General features: G+C 39.6%; 2 protein-coding genes across 2 annotated transcripts in view; one reads left to right on the top strand and one right to left on the bottom strand.

Annotated features, from left to right (window-relative positions):
- The window catches only part of LOC138966808 (lethal(3)malignant brain tumor-like protein 3), a 33,353-nt gene extending 30,832 nt beyond the window's left edge, over positions 1 to 2,521 (bottom strand). Inside the window, exon 1 of the mRNA XM_070339149.1 lies at positions 2,486 to 2,521. The gene's annotated coding sequence lies outside the window, so the exon portion shown is untranslated. The remainder of the gene's footprint in view (positions 1 to 2,485) is intronic.
- A 219-nt stretch (positions 2,522 to 2,740) lies between these two features.
- On the top strand, positions 2,741 to 18,679 carry LOC138966807 (uncharacterized). Its single transcript, XM_070339148.1, has 5 exons — positions 2,741 to 2,832; positions 7,606 to 7,940; positions 8,796 to 9,070; positions 13,529 to 13,643; positions 14,465 to 18,679. The coding sequence occupies exons 2-5, from the start codon at positions 7,634 to 7,636 to the stop codon at positions 15,715 to 15,717; spliced, it is 1,950 nt and encodes a 649-aa protein (XP_070195249.1). The 5' UTR covers positions 2,741 to 2,832; positions 7,606 to 7,633; the 3' UTR covers positions 15,718 to 18,679.
- Positions 18,680 to 19,910: the final 1,231 nt, after the last annotated feature.

Genomic DNA, 19,910 nt, shown 5'->3' with positions numbered 1-19,910 from the left:
CAAATTATGAGAAGGAAAATGGAGAAAAAAACAGGGAATCCAGTTCATATAACTAAAGCAATTAGTTTTTGAATATTTACAGAGGCTATGAACAACATCTGATAAAGGACTGTCTTAAAAAGGAGGAAGTAATAACTATTCGGGGATCTGAAAAGTGGGGTTTCACTGTAAAATACAGACCTGTTTACCCCTAAAACATTGCATGTGTATTTTCTGGGAGCAAAATGAGGCAAATGTGTAGTTTTGTAATTGAATGTGTAGAATTTCTCGTCGACCTATCACAACAACAAGAACAATGATTGCTACTTTTTACCACATGTATTGATTGACTGACGGAAAAATGGGAATTGCAGACAGTGCAATGAGCATGATGTTTTCCTTTCCGCGAAGACAAGGCATGGGTAGTCCTGATGATATTTTGGCAGAAAGACTTGGTTCGGCGCATTGCTCGTCTTTTTCTTTTTGGTCGGTGGCCTTTCGGAGTCATTTTCTTCACAGTTCTCATCTTCACTTTCGTGTGCTCTGCGTTCAGCCATTGTGTCGAAACGCCCGCATGGTTTGGCAGTAACGCTTTCAGTTGTGCCCGGCATTATTTTGCTTGGAGAAGCCTATTCGGCATTAACAAGCTACAACGCAACGCCCGTGGGCGCTTTACGCGCTGCACGCAGCAAACGACTGCTGGCCGAAAACATGGATTGGAAAATGGATCGGTCAAGGGAGATGAAGAAAATTACGGATTGTGATATGCGTAGCCGAAACAATACCGTTTGCGTGCAGGGACGGGGCGGTGTGAGAGCACAACGGGACAAGGAACAGGTGTAAAGACGAAAAAGAAAAAAAAAAAAAAAAAAAAATTTTTAAATTTTTTTTTTAAATACCGTTTGCGTAGAAAACGACAGACTTGCGTAGTTGCGTAGTATATTATTCAAATTCGTAGTTTACTACGCTCAATGTGTAGTGTAAACAGGTCTGAAAATATGTGGCTGGCCTACATTTCTAATCATACCAATTACCATAACTCTTGCGGACAGACAAACACAACAAATTTGTTCCAGAAAAATACCCCATAGTTCCAACAAAGATTGCATGTACAACTTTGGTCCATACAATTATATAAACCTGGTTTAAAGATTAAATACAACCTGACGGTGACATAAAGTATGATAAACAATAAATAAAAATTATGTTGTGAAGAAAATCTCTCTTTCTCTGTTTCATTAGTAATTCTAATCTTCCTTTAACTGTCGTTTAACATTGCTTTTTAATACTGATCACCTTCTGAAAAGTGAAATCTACTTTAGATACATGTGTATTATAATTCATATACTTTTAGTTTAACTGCACTCACACATCTTCAATATTAAAAAAATAAAATATATATAATTATAAAACACTTAGAAAATACATGCACACAGAGTTCTGTCCTAGTCTTGATTATATAACTCAAATAAATTAGGTTACAAACACAAATATTGAAATAACCATAATACTAACACTGTACCTACCTATTCATAAATTAACAAATAAAAAGTATATATCATTATCAATCTAACCAATTGCAAAACCTTCCCAGTACCCACACTGACCCCTATCTATCAATCTTGCATATTAATGCTTTGGGCATACCATAAAATGGAAGTATTGCGTAATGTTTATAGTTATACTAATGTAGTGTAACAAAATACTAACTAATATTAATTAGTAATTACTCTAAAGTTAGCTGGAATAGGATAACCTGACCCACCAATACTACCCTCGAAAAAATACACAATGTGCTGTGTAATGTCTCGTATTGTATGGCACATTCGCAAGGTTCTACCTACGAGTGCCTTCTTTTTTATCCTCCATTTTTAAAGACTTTCTTTTTTTTACAAACAACTCGGGCATGTGACCCTTTTAAAGCAATGGCGGATACTCAAAACTGCCTTTCTAAAACGAAAAAGAAGTTTTACAAATATTTAAACGTCAAATTTGACTTTAAAAGAATTGTTTTCAAAATATCTAGTAGACAGATAGTATGGAAAATACTTCAGAAACTAGTTATTTTACATTAAAAATCGTTTCAGGGGCAAACGGAAACCCGGGAAAGTATACGCGGACGCAGCCTCGTTTTCGATCGCCTAATCATTCCACCCTTCTTGGTTACTTTTAACCAAATAAACTTTAAAAACATCCATAGAAAATACTAAAAACAACAAGCGAATACTATCCGACATTACAACGATACCCAAGGAAGTGCTCAAGAGTTTCACTGAAGGCAATAATTGCACATAAATCTTGTAAATTCTGTCAAAACTTCGTAGACACGAACGCTAAAAACAAAACTTTCTGCATGTGCGATGATAATTTCGCTACTTGCAAAGAATATATCAGTTTTAAAACAAATAACAATATTCCAAAGTATAGAACAAAATCTTACAGACCGAACAGCTCACGTTTCAGGATCAGAACTTGATTATACAATGCAAAAATTACGATTTCTTACCAATGAATTAGTTCGATTCCTCCATCAGCCTTCGCCTTGCCTATTTACCGTCGGGGTGAAAAGTAATAGCAGTGATCGACATAAGGCTGTTCCATCAAGTGTACGCAAAGCAAAACATAGCTTTGTCTTTCCTTTTTTTATTTTTCAAGATTAATTGATTATTGCAAATTGACAGGGCTTAATTCGTTTCAAGCCAATTAAAGTTTGTGGTATTTGCTAAAAAATCAGTGTTGCACAAAAAAGTATATGATAATACGTGACGTCATGGTCAATGTTGTTGTTTTGATCAGAGCCAGCTGGGTTTTGCAAAGAGAATAGAAGTCATCTTGGCAAACTGGAATTTAGGGGTAAAACTGTTTGTTTAATCGAAAGAGAGAAGCTTAGATATGTAACGTGTACTCTTTACATGTCATAGCATTGATGAATGTAGCTGTGTCTTACTGTATCGGGACATTAATTGCGTTTTCGCGGAGTGCTCCACATTTTTATCTGAGTCAAGGCCTTTCAATGTTCCTCCTATGTTTGACGGACACTTTCTTGCACAAATTCGGGCCCCACTGTGTTTTCTCGATGGACGAATTGTACGTCGGCTAGATACACGGTTGATGTGTATTTTTGATCAAAATTGCCTTGCCCTGCTTCGTTGAAATGTTTTTCAACATCCTAGCAACTAGGTGAGTGCTGCGTTCGTGCAACAATCGTGCACAATAAGTCGGAACCAAGTTGCAACTGTTTGGTTTGGTTTGAGTCACAGCCAAGTGGCCGCGAGACATGCGTGAAGGATGGGTATTTTTCTTGAACTGCAGCATTAATTCCTGTGGTCAGTTTTTGCAATGCTGTAATTAAAGTTCTTGACAAGAAAACAGCGGTGAGTGATTGAATTACTTATAACTAGCTGTTCTCAGCAACCTTGGTCAGCTGAATCGCCGGGAAGTGTGGACAGTTTGGGCAGTGGGCAAGGGTGCATTAGGTCATGGCTAAAATTAGATTTCTGTCTTCTTCGCTTTTCTTCTTCATCGGCACATTTGGTCTGCATGCCAACTTCCAGTAACATTTTCATGAGGATGTTGATCTGTCACTGAAATTTGACACAGAGTCGGACAGAGAGGGTAATAGAGAGACTTTGGGTAGCAAGAGAGAGGGTCAGACAAGCACAGACACTCAGTGACAGTGCCAACGCAGACAGTGGCAGACACATAGACTGACACAGCCATTTACAGGTATAAAGCCATTCAACTTCAACCACTCAAGTTAAAGCATACAGAGTGGCTGACAGAAATAAACACAGATACACAGTGACACAGATGCAGGACACTGGCAAACATGCAGTGACTCAAAACAGCAGACATAGGAAGGAAGAGCTGTGATTCAGCTGAGACACTGGAATAGCACAGCAATAGTGTTAGTGCACCGACATTGATCCAGCCATAAGTTATTATAATTTACTAAATTTTTATGCAAACATAACTTTGTTGTTTCTCTGTCTGGTGTGAAAACTTCTAGCCTAAACATATTTTTTGCAATTTAGACCACCCAAAGAAAAAAATCAAGCATGCATAACGTACCTAAACTCCGAGTCTTACGTTTGAGGTACAAAGCGTATATATAGATGTACCACTGCCGGTCTTTTACTTGTAAATGTAATGTACAGTCTCTAGCAGCAGATCCACATGAGAAATTCTAGAAGGTGAATTCAACTCTCAGAAAGCTGTGCGTGAGTATAATAGTAGACATGATTGTCAGAGGATTCATTTGCATTATATATTAGCCCATTTTCAGCGTTAATACAATGAATGTTACCTACAATAATAGAACACACTTCAGATCAGCCTAAGTTGTCTCTAATTAGCATATGTGTTATTGAAGGTTAGGTATCACTATCAATTGGTCCAGTTGACAAAGCAATAAACAGACTTCTTCTTCAGTGTTTCACTTCAATGGTTCCATAATTGATTGTGTCTCTCATACTCTTAGTCTGAGGCCTACTTATGTTCTTAACTGCCAAGTTCGGTACAAGTGGTCAACAACTGCCCTCAGTTTCATTTGTGGAGTTATGTTATCTGGCCAGATGTGCTGCATAGTCTGATCCTCCTCATCACAGTTGCACAGACCTGAAGCTACGACTCTGTAATAGTATGGTGTTAGGTGTTTGTATTCGGAGGCTATCGTAGGGTCACACTCTCAGCCACATCAGTATAACATCAGAGGAATGTCTATCACTAAGTTTATTCATTAAAGTATAGAGCATAAGATATAAGCAGCATACAGTAACAGAGCTGAGCACAGAGTGAAACTCATTAGCATAAGGATGCTGTGCTGGAAGAAGTTTAGGGTGCACAATGTACTCTTATTCTAACTGATGATACCAGACCTTGGGAAGAGATCTGAGAGATAAGAGTCAGGAGAGGCTGGGTGGTGGCACAGTTGATAGTACTACAGACTCCTTTCCTTTTCAAGTGTGCCTTAAGACCGTAGAGCAATTACGACAGACAATCAGTGTCATTTCTTTATTTATGAGATGTTTTCATGCTAGAAGGGCCTCACTGGACGGGTACCTCTGCTCTATAGCTATCCTCTCATCCTTCAGTAGGAAAACCCCTGCTAGCAGAATTATGTCTTGGCGTGATGTCATTTTGTATTTGTGAGACGCATTTAAAATGTTTATTTTTGGCTTCTTCATGTTTCTGGTAGTGGTAGGTCACTTTGGGAATGTGGAATTTGAATTCATGAAGAGCGGCAACGATGGCAGCGTTTAGGTCGTCTGTTATGTAGTCACAGCCAGGGATTGGGCAGGCGACGGCAGGCATTTTGCGCAGACAACAGTGGGCATGTATTTAGACCCTTGGTCATAGACGGGAACACGGTCCGTTTGTTTATAATGATTTATTCAAACAATGACCAAGGGTCTGTAACAAAGAATAGATACATACATGGTTATCCTCTAATTGTAATGATGCATACTACAGCTATAGCGAATGAGCATAGATCTCTTCTCATAATCATTGAAAGAGAAGTACTAGCTCTTACATAAAGCTAGAACATGCACTGATGGTTTACTCATTATGCAAACAGCTGTGTGTATTCATCACTGCATTTGCAGGAATGGGTTGGGCTGGTAATTTGCCAGAAAGACAATTAACTTTGATTGGAAGGTTCTGCAAGCTGAAAAAAGCAATGATTGCATGAAGTATGGCTGTGAATAACTTCATTACTCCCTGGCACTGACATGCTTTGAAATTTATTGCGAAACGTTCACTTTGTGCAGTAACAGCTGTCTAACATTAGCTGAGGAAGCTAGCCCTGCAGAATGTTTGAGTGGTGTTATTTCATAGCCATCACTCGGGCATTGTTATACAGGGATTGCATCAACTGCTAATTGAAAATAGTTTGCCTGTAAAAATCTCAAAAGTACCAGGAATATAATGTGCAGCTGGTCATACATGCTGGTTGATATTTTATTCTGCCTGTTTTTCTCTGACAAATAAAACTTAAAGTAAGAATTTTAACTTTAAATTTGGTTTGAAGGATTGCCATGGCCTAACCGAGTCACCAGTTTCTGTGACAGCCAGGATTCAAATATATACTGTACATGTACATAATAAAGACGAACTGGTTTAAAATGTGTAGGCAAGAACAAGAATTTATTCTGTCATAATAGTATAAAAGCCATTGGTATCAATCCCTGTATAGTTCATGTGAAAATACATGCCTGATGATGTGCATACACACTTTCACACAGTGCTGGCAGATGTGTACCAAAAATTGCCTGACGCTGGACACATGGGGCTGACTTTGCCAAAATCAAAATGTGCTTGCAATTAAGTCACATTGCGAAACAAACAAACAAACAACAGAAGTAACTTGTGCATACCAGAACAAGACTACCATTAGTTTTGTGAGGAGTGGTTGCCATTGTGGAAGTGATCCTTGACTAGCCCGGTACCAGTTGCACAGGTCAAGTCACCCTGCTTCTGACTTATAACACCATACTAGTGTACTTCAACGTACTGTTACAATGTAGTATACTTTGGTGAGAATGTTTTCTCTCTTTTTTCTTTGTGAGGACACTTTAATCCATCATCCGCCTGTCTTTTGAAATATCAGTACGGTGATGTTGCTATGATTTATTTTCTTCAACAAGTTTGCTGAAATGGGCATGACAGTTTTGGCAATTCTTAGAAATTGAAGTCAATCCTTAGCGTCACTTTTATGTAAACGTGAAAGTTCCGTAGGTAACTGTCTGTCAAAAGGAAATGAGCGATTTTATTTTTAAAGTAGTGTCAATGTTGATCTGACTGCAATCAACAAGCAGCACCCTTGCAGGATAAATTCACTGCAGTTAGTGAGTTACCTTGTATTTTTGACCAGTGTTATATTTTGCAGACATACTGTTTCCTGTACTTACTAAACTGGGATTGTTTTGACATTAACACAAAAGTGAAACGGTTTAAGGCAAAATCATTTCCGTTTGCTGTACTATAAATAACCTATCTACAGTTAATCACAGGCAAGTCTGTGCTCCTCTTGTTTTGGGGATTGCACAGAGTCTGTGTCATTTCCTGTTGATTCAGATTGTTGATTACAATCAATTCAGCTGTGCTGGGAAAGGTTCAGATTGTTGATTACAATCAATTCAGCTGTGCTGGGAAAGGTTACATGAATACAGTACAGTGACGAGTACGATTTATGTATGTTTTGTGGTTGGAAGGGAACTCAGAGGTTCACTCAATGTTCTCGAAGACAATAGGTTGGTTGGACCTAGACTGAAAATGTGAATAGGTCCAAATGTCGTGGCTAAAAAAAAAAAAGTTCTGCCAGAAAAGATCTGGCATGTCAAAATTTATCGGACACGTGTCAGAACAATGCGTTAGATAAAAAAAAAAATATGCGTAAATGAGCGAATTGCTGAGGTCTGAAAACAACACTGGTCACTGGATATGAAGAGATTTCCCGTTTGAATATTTTCTTATAACAGATTACCAGTTCAAAATCAGAGCTTTTTCCCCCAATGTAGTGTCACTGTCATTATGTTTTCGCATTTCCCCCAACATCAAAATTGTATGTACGAGAGGGTCATAGCTTAATGTGCATAACTGTTACATCTGCATTCTTTCTTTCAGGTAGACTAGACAGCATTAATACGTCAAGATGGGAGGTGCTGTAAGCACTGGCGATGATAACGACGAACTCGTCGACAATCTTGTCGACGCTAACTACATCAAATGTCTCATGACGGAGCGCGTCTTCCGTGCCGTCGACCGAGCCAACTACTTTCTTCCGGACCACAGAGAAAGTGCCTACAAAGACCTGGCCTGGAAGCATGGACATCTTCACCTGTCGGCACCATGTATCTACTCAGAGGTGTTGGATTCTCTGGAGTTACAGGAGGGACAGTCATTTCTCAACTTGGGAAGCGGTACTGGCTATCTCAGCACCATGGCAGGATTGGTTCTGGGTGAGTTGTGATTCTTTTTCTCTTTTTTTGACGGAGTGGAGAGATACTTCTGTGTTTCTGAGCTTCGGTTCAGGATCACCTTAAGGGTAGAGTGGGGTTTTTTTTAACCCTGCCAGGTGGGGAGTATGATGCCGTCTTAAGAGTTAGAGGGCATGCATGCCAGGTACCTGAGTGTTTCCAGGGACTTCAGGATCTTTCACATGCACATCGGCCTGTTTGTATAATATATATATACATTTGCATGCGCGGATGGTACAATTCCGTAGGCCTGGAGTCTGCACTGAACGTTATTATGACTCTGGGAATTTCGTAGAAAAATCCCCTTTGGTACCTTGGCCTTGAACCCATGACGATAAGGAGGAGCTGATAACAAAGCCAGCACGCTACCGACTACTGGCCACAAACCTAGTCTAGAGAGATACATTTTCTACAAGCTTATTTCAGATAATGGAAAGTTATTCTTTATTTTTTCAACTGCTTCTCTGCAAAAAAAGTCTTTCTTTCTTTCTTTCTTTCTTTCTTTCTTTCTTTTCTTTCTTTCATTCTTTAATTTTGTTGAAAAATACATGTACATGTACTCCTGTAAATCAAAATTGTCAAGTATAGAAATTTGGAGAGGGAGGAGAGCATGGTTGCACTTAAAAGCATTCATACTGCTGCTCACGTACCAGTCTTTTTCTCATGTGTTCAAATGATTTACACTAAGTTACAGGCATTTATTTAATTTTCAAAGACTGAAGGTTCATCAAAAGATAGTTCTTTTCAGTTTTTGGACATGTAAGTGGAATTAATTTGTAACATATTAAGTATGTTGCATGCGATGTAAAACAAATCTGACCGAATAATTATTTTCAGGTTCCTATGGAATAAACCATGGCATTGAAGTCCATGAGGATGTGGTAGAGTACGCTCGCGAGAAGCTCGAAGAGTTCAAGAACAAGGCGAGGGCGTTCGAGGAGTTTGACTTTGCGGAGCCACACTTCGTGATCGGCAACTGTCTAGAGCTGAACTCAGCTTGCCGACTGTACGACAGAGTCTACTGTGGAGCAGCCTGTCCCACTGAACATGAGAATTACATGAGGAACTTGATCAAAGTGGGCGGGATACTAGTCATGCCTCTGAATGATCAGGTAAGGTTGAATACATGGCATGTAGTCATAAATGATGCAAGAGTGTACTGGAAACTGGAATGCGTTTAGGGAAAGTTGAAGAACTTTTTTTCCTGTCTGTGAAATTGTAGCCTATCACTTTGAATTAGAATGTTTTCTTTGATTAAATAACAAAACTTTGGTAATTTCTTGCAATATGTTCCATCCTTTATTATACAAATTTACATTAATGTGCAATTTCCAATAACCACAAATAAAAGAACTTCTTCTTCTTCTTCGTACGACGGTTTCTCGTTGATGACACAACCATTTGTCGAGGATAGCGTAGGCACCCGGTCTGCTCCCCGCCTAAAAAAGGCCAGTGCCGTTCCGTCTTCGAGGGACTGCGTGGGTTTCATTTCGGAGTTTTCCTTCTCCTAGACGAGTTTCCTTCCATGGATGATGAGCCTCCTCTACCCTCGTTTTGAATTCAGAGTGGTCTTCTCTTAGGATAGCTGCCTGCCAGGGTTGACGAGCCTATCCTGCCCGGCTATTTGACCCATAGCTGGAGGTTGGTTCGTGGGCACCTGGGCGTTTCCACACACCGGTGGGCCCGCATGCCGCACGTCTAGGGGCCAACCTCCTCCGAGTCCTTGTAGTCTAGCCTGGGGCCTTGCGGTACCCAGTTTACGCCTGTCGCCGCGATGGAGGCACTACATAGGGCTTGTTGTGGAGAGGTTATTGTACTGGCAGGAGAGACTGACGCATTCTGCTCTCTTTTCGCATTGTCCTAAAAAGGACAGACGGTGCTAGCCAGCGGTGAGGGCTGAAAGCGAGAAGTGACAAGCACAAGACACTTCGCCAACACACTAGACACGTCACACAACCGTTTGGCAGGCAATAAAAGAACTGAAAGAGACATTTAGATGATACAGTAACTCAAAAGCGTTGCTAGAAATTGTCTGTGCCTCAAAAAATAAGAAACGGTCTGTAGTCTTTTATTAAACCAACCCAAAAGAGTGAGTTTCCTCAGATCTACTGGACTGATGCTTTTGTGTTTCATCTCGAATATATATTATAAAGCCAGATATTGACATGTATATGGGCAACTCCCAAAAGGTGCCCAAGAGGACACTGAATTTTCATTTTGAGTTTCTTAATATGTCTTTTGTATTTTTGTTATGTTAAAGGATTGAACTGTTCAAATTTTTTATTTAAAAGACTGCAGGTTGTCGACATAATGAGAAATTAGTGTTTGATGTGTTGCTTGTAAAACTGTTTCTCGTGACGCACAACATTTTCAGTGCTAGAATTTAGTTCAATTAAATTAAAAACCAAGATTAAAAAACATTTTTTATAAAAACATTTGATGGACTCTTTGCATTCATAGCCAAATAAACTGCTCACAGATCATGTTCCTTAAAAATTCTCATCATGTATGTGTCACGTCACAAGAAACAGTTTTTCACTTATGCAACAATGCCTTCCACAAAAAATAACAACTTCTTCCTATCAAACTTTTTAATATCCCACTTTAGGGTTTCATTTACTAGTGCGCCCTGCGCCATTGGCGCATTAAATCTGAAAATGTCCCATCACAATTCCCTTCAGTGCGTCAAAGGGCGCATTCAGATTACGTACCACTGCGCCACCAAATATACACTTTACACCGGATTACATGCACACACACACACACACACACACTCACACACACACACACACACACACACACACACACACACACACACACACACACACACACACACACACACACACACACACACACACATACACATAGATAAGATATAGGGGCTAATTCTCAGATTGCACCATATTGCACCGTTTTGCATCTTTGGTCAAAACGCGTACAGGCCTCTTTGGCGCTTCTTGCCTTCGACTATGTCCCATCGGAATTTGGTTGAGGGGGACAAATATTTCATTGCCTTTTTCTTCCAGGCTAAACCCTGCTACTTTGTTCGAATTAACATATTAATTTTGTCTGCAAAAGATACAAAGGCTTGAGTGAACTTTGATCTCAAAATTGGCTAAACATCTGTTTTTGTGTGAAAAACCTAATCCTTTATCCACAAACATAGGGAGTTGAAGCAGCACCAAATTAAGCTATGTGAAGAACCTTAAAAGAAAAAAATGTTTTTCTAATCATAAACCCCTTTGTTGGAGAAAAAAAGCATATGTAAATGTTTCTTGTGACAATAGCGTCACGTGTTGTGACTTGTAACGAGAAACATCTGAAATTATCCAGAGCCATTATTACACGCAGCCGTGTGCTTTTGTTTTGTTTAACTTCTTGATCAGAAACATTTTAGATCAAAAGAAGCAGTAAATTGGATAAAGTAATGAATTTACTAGGATGTGCTGTTTCTTGTGACATGTACTTTTGGTGTGACACGATCACTACATTGAACTTGACGCCTGGCCGCCATTTCGCTCGTCTTCCCGGATATCGTTTTTTGGCACAGACTACTATGCGGTTGATGTAAATGTCGTTCTCGCCGTTAGAAAACGAAAGTAATATATAGTAACAGCAGTGCTGAATTTTGTGACACACACAAAATAGTTTTAATCATGAAATCATCGTGTCCATTGACTGCCATCCTACCCCCTGTTACGAGGAGTTGACTGTAGTTCTGAAGCAACATTCTGGGTTGCCTGATTTTGATTACTTTGGGCAAAGAAGAAAAGGGTCATTTTCTGAGTGTAACGTGAACAGTCACAAGAAACTGTACATTTTCAAGTGTTAATTTCATAACTTTAACATATATTTTTTAAACAAAAGAGTGTTCCATAACATAGAAGCAACTTTATTCAACATGTTACATTACTTCAAATAAAAAGAAAACAATTATTTCATTATCAAATGTAAGCTTTTCTGATCACATCCAAAAAAAGTGGGACAAAACAGCAACATTTGGGGTACATTTATGTTTGAAATTAAATAACAAATAGTAATACATTAGTAGTTGCTACAAACTTTTGATATCATTACATTCAAACATTTCAGATTACAATGAAAGCAGCTTTATTGGTATTTTCTCACAAATAAACTATGTGTGGATATTTTAAAAATGTCATCTGACAGGGAGCACCTTTTGGGAGTTGCCCATATATCAGCTGGTAATAGTTATTTTTCAGCTCAAATGAACCAAATTCAAAGTGACAGCTGTTACAAAAAGATAAAAGTCATCCCAAATGGATATTTTGTCCTCTACATCATTGTGTAGTCAGTATGTTCATTGATTTTTTTCCCGTTGAGTGCGATCAATGAATTGACCATTACTAACATGTTGGCGAAGTGCAAGTGTGTGTCCTTCACATAAAATAAAAAAAAATAAAAAAAAATAAATAAAAGGAGAATAAAAAAAAATAAAAGAGGTGGGGCAGGGGGAGGGCGGTTACTGTGCCTGTATGGCCCTCATTGCCCTCAAGCAGAAGGCATTATAGGAGGGGGCCTCGACAACATCTGATGGGAGGGAGTTCCAGTCGACAGTGGTCCTCGGGAAGAAAGAAAACTTTCTGTAGTCTGTGCGGCACGGGATTTTTCCCAGCTGTTGGCTGTGGTTGCTGCGACGTCCACTTCGAGGTTGCCGTTTGAGGCCGACGCAGGAGACGCAGGCTTGATCGTTGAGAATCTTGTGGAGCATAGCGAGTCTGGCGCAGCGACGTCGTTGTTGTAGCGTAGGCCACTCGAGTAGCGTCAGCTCTGACACTAGAGGTGTTATGGTAGCGGTTTGTGACAAATCTGGCTGCTCTGCGCTGGACCTTCTCAAGGGTTGTGATGAGCCTGTCTGTCTGTGTCTGCCTGTCTGTCTGTCTGTCTGTCTGTCTGTCTGTGTGATTGTATCTGTCTGCGTGATTGTGTCTGTGTGTGATTGTATCTGTGTGTGATTGTGTCTGTGTTTGGAATGTTAACATTGTTTGAACAACATTGTCATTGTTTGAACTACTTTGCGCTCTTGGTTCTGCCTCTCATGGTTACGCTCATGACTTCCTGCATCATTTTTGCTTGAGCACGAATTTAAACAAAGATGCATTCCTTTTCCAGTCACCCTGAAGCGGTCAGCTATCAACAGCTGATGAAATATTGGCAAAGAAATGCCCAAACTGGTTCCTGTTGTCTTTTCTCTTTTGTTTGAAAGATGCAAAAGTGTAAAATCAAGGGATGCAACTTGGTACAAATAGCTGGCACGTTTTCCTGTATTCTCCCCTCCACTTCCCTGTCACACCACTTCTGCCACAGTGGTACCTGTGATGAGAGGACACCTCCCTTAAAAGGACACATTCTGGGGTCCCTTTGTCTATTATCTCTACCTGTCCTGACAGGCCACCTGCAAAGTAGGGACACGTTTAGCTGGTACCAAGGGTGTCCTTTCATCGCAGGTACCACTGTACTATCATTTTGTATCTGTTCTTCTTTGTTTTTGTTTAAAGTATTCTTGTAGATCATATCTTACAAACCATGTTTCTTTTTGTTGATACCAGTTGCTGCAGATCAGACGCATTGGTGAAACTGAGTGGACTACCAAAAGCGTTCTTCCCGTGTCCTTTGCTACGCTTGTGTCACCCAGCAAAGACAAACCTGATGTGGTTGACTTGCGTAAGTAGCATTTTCAATCTGTTGCCATTGCAGTTGAGGTGTAAGGGGAGGATGAGGTGGGTCATTCTTGGCTGGGGGTGGGAGTGGAAAATTGAAGAAGCCCGTTGAAAAAGTAGTGTACAAACAGGAGACTAACCTTTTCAGCGCACGTACCTGACAAAACATTTCAGCCATCTGTAGAGAAAGCAAATACTGTAATAAGATTTGTATTGATTGAATATTGTTCCATCTTAATTTGAGCCATGTGACATCAGAGTCTGACTAAAGCTCTTATTTAGGCAGCGTTCAATAAACAAAATAGATGAATTGCAACTAAAATGGATCGATACATATGTTTTTTTGTACCTTTTACCAAAACATGACATTTGACAGATCGTAACAGTCATTGTTCAACTTTTCTGCTAACCAGAAAACCAATAGACCAATGACTGTCTCAAACTGTGTCAAATGTCTTATTTTGGTCAAAAATGCAAATAACATTTAATGTGTAAAATACTGCAAGTAACTGAAGGAAAATGGCAATTAAGGAGCGCAGCATGATGTGTATTATAATATACGGGTAAGCTTGTGCAAGCATTGAACTATTTAGCATATGATTGTTTGTTGCTACTGCCAGACATTTTACTTGTGTTATTACTATTAAATGTTGCATTCCGATTATTCCTAAGAAACAAAAAGGGGAGGTTGTTACAATACTTAATGACAGACAAAACAAAATATTTGGAAGGACATAGACATTTTTTTTTTTTTTTTTTGCATTCAAAATTGTCTTGTCTGACCGCATCATCTCCATCCCGTCATCGCTGATTTTTGCTTTGCAGCGGAGATCCAAGTACTGAGCCTGCAAGACATATGCCGACACAACATCCGCAGACTTATGCGCAACAACATCTGCTCCGAGCAGCCAACCATCACACGGATTCCACGTAAGCAGCGGCCACCCAGAGCCAAAGGTCATGAACGCAGAGGTCGACTGGTCAATATCGTTCCCATGCAGATGGGCATGATGATCCTGAACAGTATGGATAACCGTGACAACAGTGATGATGATGATGATGACGATGATGACGAGATCGACGATGATGATGATGAGGTGAGCAATGATGGGTCAGAGCTTGCAAAGAGCAGTGAGGATGGGAACCATACTTCTCACAACCACTACCATGATGGAAAGAAAGAAAATGACGAGGAGGAAGAAGAAGGAAACGGAAGGAGTGAAAGAGAGAATGGAAAGAAGTCCGGTAACAACCACCATTCCTCCAAGGCCCAGCCAAGCGCCAAGCGAAAACCGCTGGAAGGATTTATAAAAGAAGAGCCAGAGATCGAAGCTGCTGCGGCTGAGTCAATGAGCGACGAATCCAGCACAGACGAAAAGACAGAGACCAAGTCCAAACCCTCCAGTTCCTCGACCAGCGCTGACAACAAGCGCTGCTCGCCTAGTTCCCTTACCCGTGACGCAGAAAACGACAACGCTTCAAAACGCATGCGTTGCCTAAAGGCGAGAGAGGAAGAAGAAGAAGAAGAAAAAGACAGTGACAATGTGGAGGAGGGAGACAGTGCCAGTTCCTCCCCCATGCAAGTAGGACAACAGCTAAGGCGACGAACGCGGCGCGAACTTTCATCCGAAGATTCCGACATGGAGAACATGGACCTGGACCATGGGGCGGCATTTCAAGCGCCGGCCACCCCCACGTCTGTCCTCAACGCCCTGCACCTTCTGTCCATCCCCCGCAAACTGCGCTGCTCTTCGTCCAACAGCGCTGACACCTCAGAAACCTCGGGTTTTGGATCGTTCGGGGAGGAGCCAGATATGCCTGGGCTGAGTGAGGAGCGAGACTCTCCTCCAAACGGCGCGGAGGAGGGGGAGGAAGGCTTGGCCTACCTGGCGAATAAAATCGCCATTGTCAAGCAGAACGGTAGCCTGGAGGATGGGGAGGGGGAGGAGGAAGGGGGCAGCAGCAGGACGCAGCTGCAACACACGGGCCCCACGCTGGGTCAGATGATGAAGGAACGCATCGGTCTCCTGCCCTTGCCTCAGGCCCTCAGGTCCTATCTGACCTACTACAGGAATTAGCCCAGGCTGGCTGGCTTGCTTGCTTCCTTGCTTGCCTGCCTGTCTGCCTGCCTTCCTGCTTGGTTGCTAGCTTGCTTGCCTTGGCAGGAGTCCGTGGTCTTTCATGAGTGGTGTTTGTTATTTGGAGTTTTTCTTTCTTCACCTGTTTGAACATTGACACATGTTTTGAGTTAATTTAAGGCTGTGGATTGATTGTCACGTTCTTGTGATGTCAGGCACTGAAGGTGGGACTGTTGTGTTCAGAGCAGAGTATTGCAGCTGAATTGATTTAACCCCTTTTGGAACTGATGACCAAGTTGTTCGATGTTTGTTTTGCTGGATTTCTATCACTATCAGTGACTGGATTTGTTGAATTTTGAATGATTCGCTTGGACTGATTTGACCAGAAGACTGGCATGTTTGAATGCTGTTTCCGACAAACGAGAATAAGAATGTTGTTTCAAAAAAATGTGAGATTTGCATGGTTACCAACTTGCTTATGTGAACAGCTCAGATCATGGGTAATTTTAACACCTTCACATTTAAATGCTTATTTTATAGCCATCCATTGAATTGAGAAGAAAACAAAGCATACTAAACTGCTAAGCATGAATCAAGCAATAAGAAAATAAAAAGAACCAACAGCATCGTTTTGTATGTGTGGGTAGTAAACACGTTTTATTTACAAAACACGGCGGAAAATGGCGACAAATTTGTTGCACAGCGACAGGTCACTTTCTTCAACCAAGGCCAGTACTTTCATACATGACAAAGGAAAGCAAATATGGCCTGAATAATAAAGTTATAGTGTTCCTTTGCGTGTCTGAGTGATAAACTGTTTTAACCAACTATCTTCTGAAACGTAATTGCACTCAGCAGATTTGTCTTCCGCTCATAACTTTCGTGTCACACGGTCTTTGCGACAAACAGATTGATCGCATTCTCGCAGAAAATCATTGACAACACAGACCAGTCATTTTTAGCATTGCATTTGGGAAGGGCTACTATTATAGTGTGTTTTAAGAAAGAAAAACATTACAGTATCGGCAGAACACGACCAAATGAGTTTTCGTGTCACAGCGTTATGGGCGTGAGATTGTGTTCTCACACTGTAGCAAAATCATTGACAACACAGACAAGTCAGTTTTAGCATAGACATTGGGAAAGGCTACTGTTTTAGGAAAGAAAAACATTATAGTATCAGCAGAACACGACCAAATCATGACAAATGAGTTTGCGTTTTGGGCGTTATGGGCGTTTTTTCACACTGCAGATCATATCTCAAAAACTACGGAGTGGATCTTTATGAAATTTGATATGGATATTTTTGACTGGATTTTCTCATAGAAGGTTTTTCCGTTTATTGATAGGACAGTTTGATGACGTCATATTTTACCGTTTGCCAAAAGGTCGAGGCAGCACTTTCACAGTTACAGTTTTTCATCAATTTGATCGAATTTCCTATCACACAATCTCAGATCTAGGCCGGATTATGGGATTGCATTTCAGTTTGGTCACTTAAAGTTTTGTTATTGAAATGTTTGTTCGAAGTATGTCATTTTTTCAAATTTTTAAAAACTAATATTTGAAACAAAATATTTATATTGGTGTATTCCCTATTGCGTCCTGTATCTAAAACTATATAGTTTTGTTGTTTTGTATTGATAATTATGCTTAAAAATGAAGAAAACCGATAAATAACCACTATCTTTATTTATGAAAAAAGACACTTAAAAACAACTTCTATCTATTCCTTACCATTTTCTGATTCCAAATATATATAGTTTCATGGTGTTTGACGTTGAAAATAGGCTAAAACTTAACAAACTCTGATCGTTGAATGGAAATTATACTTCCAAGCTCAGTGCAGCTGACAACATGATAAAAACACGTCATTTCAAGTGTGGAACACGCTCATGACGTCATACTGAAAGGTGATGAATTATGGCTTCACCTTGCGATGTTTCATTTCAAACATGGTAACATTTTTAAAGGGGTTTCTTTCTCAGATTTCTGTTTGCCCTCTGTCTGTCTCTCTATGTCTCCGTCTGTCTGACTGATTCAATTAAATGTGTAATTACTTAGTTTTGCAAAAGTCAAACTAAGTAGGATATACCTAATTGATTCAGGTCTCTAAATTCTTATTGTAAAATTGTGAGTTTTATTCAAAACAAATTTAATTGGTGTTTTAAACTCAATAATGGGGCATGCTGTGATGAGTAGAAGAATGTGTGCTTACGAGCAGAAAAAGCCCATCAAAGTCAAGAATCGTGTTTTTCTTTTTCTATTTTCACCTTGTAGCTTCATACAGACACTAAGCAACAGTGTAGTTCCACTTCCAGTGCAATATCTTGTACTTTAATTTTGACCATCTGTGTAACACTTTATTGACCCATGATCTGAGCTGTTCACACATGTAAATGTTAAAACTTGATTTCTAGGTTTGAAAAGGGGATGAAGATGGATTTTTTTTTTAATTATTACAAAATGTCTGTATCATTTCCTAATGTTTCATGAACCATAAGTCACCTTTTTGAGGAGATAATTGCTATGGAGGATGCAAACATTAGTTTATGAAAGTCACTGAAAGCATGATTAACAACTCTGGTCCTCGACAATTCATTCAGTCAAATAATGACTGAATGTACAAACAAAATTGCGGAAAGGATTTGGTGAAGGGCGCTGTGTGTTCTATTGTCAAAAAGATTTGTTTTATATATCGCAGCCATACAGATGACAGAAAAACTATTGCAGCTGTATTCTTGTATCAAAGAAAGTAGTATACAGCAGCTGTATTTGTTTATTGCTGACTCGGTTACACTCATAACCTCCATAAGGCCAAAAAAAAAAATAGGTGTGGTTACGGTAACATAGCCAAACAAAATAGGGTAGGTAGGTAGGCAATCACTTTTTTTTTTAAAACTTTTTTTTCTAATGTGTACAAATTAAACCTACTTGACAGGGAAATAAGTGTGCGACTCGGGCGCTTTCGCTTTCATTGCGTTTTTTGCACTGTTTTGTTTTTTTTGTTTTTTGTTTTTTTGTTGACAAATGTAATAAAAAGTTATAGGATCGGCCCCTAAAAATAGGGTAGGTCGGGTTACCGTAACCACACCTATTTTTTTTTTTAGGCCTAACGGAGTTTGAACCCAAACAGCAGCACTGTTCAGCTTGCCATATGCATTGATCAACTTTCATTGTGATTTTTCATGGAAGCGCTTGCAACATGAGATTTCAGTGTTTGTTTTAGCTGTGATGTGTTATCTTGAGTTCTTCCTGATGTACTTTTTGTCTTGTTTGAAACCTGACTCTTCATGATGTAAAAGTTCAATGATGTGACCATTAATGAATAAGACAGATGTAACTAACTATAAGCATTTTGGTATCAGAGTGAAATGAAATTGAGGAAAGCGGAATAGTGTACAAGTCACCATGCATATGTGTAAATATAAGTATAATTATGTGACTGCAAAGGGAAACTGTATACATTTATGAGATGTGATTTCTGTTTTGATCTGTCAGCAGTCTGATTTTCAAGCAGGACTTGAAGGAAAATTCAGCAAATTGTCAGAATGTGATTATTATTGTAATTAGTCTGTAAATGTCACACAGCTGTATGATTGTACAATTGTATGTATATATGACAAACACTTTGTCCAGTAAAATGTGTATGAATATTCTAGAATCAGTTATACAGTTTTGTTTTACTTAATGTATTTTGTAAGCTTTTTTGATGATGGGGGCATGCTTAACCAGAAAAAAAGAAAAAGAAAAAATACACAAGCGAAGAGTTACAGGGGATGCGGTTTGACTGCAATGAATTCCTTCACGCTGAATTTCTGTTTTAAGTCGAAATAGTTCTGGATGCCATTAAGCTGCAACTACAAGTATATAATTTTGCAAAAGTAATTGTGGAATAGAAATTGTCTTCTGTGTGCTTTACGCTTTAGGTGTGCACCTTCAATTATGATGATTTTAACACACCTTTTCTTAGTTTGTGATAGTGGCTATGCATGGTTAGTTGCCCTGTCTGTTAGCAGTTTGGGAAACTTGACATCATTTCCTGTACCACACCTTTTCTTAGTTTGTGATAGTGGCTATGCATGGTTAGTTGCCCTGTCTGTTAGCAGTTTGGGAAACTTGACATCATTTCCTTTCAAGTATTTTGCTCACAAGAGAAGTATCAAAGAGAAAAACACCAGTTGCTTCAAAGC

This window comes from Littorina saxatilis, linkage group LG5 (assembly GCF_037325665.1).
Source record: "Littorina saxatilis isolate snail1 linkage group LG5, US_GU_Lsax_2.0, whole genome shotgun sequence".
In the NCBI taxonomy this organism is placed as follows: Eukaryota; Metazoa; Mollusca; class Gastropoda; order Littorinimorpha; family Littorinidae; genus Littorina; species Littorina saxatilis.
The sequence above is the reverse complement of the archived record's forward strand: the minus strand, read 5'-3'. Positions and strand labels throughout refer to the sequence as shown.

Excerpts from the sequence above, each read along its gene's own strand:
- LOC138966807 (XM_070339148.1), top strand. The coding sequence starts at position 7,634 with ATGGGAGGTGCTGTAAGCACTGGCGATGATAACGACGAACTCGTCGAC. Across the intron at positions 7,941-8,795 it reads CATGGCAGGATTGGTTCTGG|GTTCCTATGGAATAAACCAT; the intron begins GTGAGTTGTGAT and ends AATTATTTTCAG. Across the intron at positions 13,644-14,464 it reads ACCTGATGTGGTTGACTTGC|CGGAGATCCAAGTACTGAGC; the intron begins GTAAGTAGCATT and ends TTTGCTTTGCAG.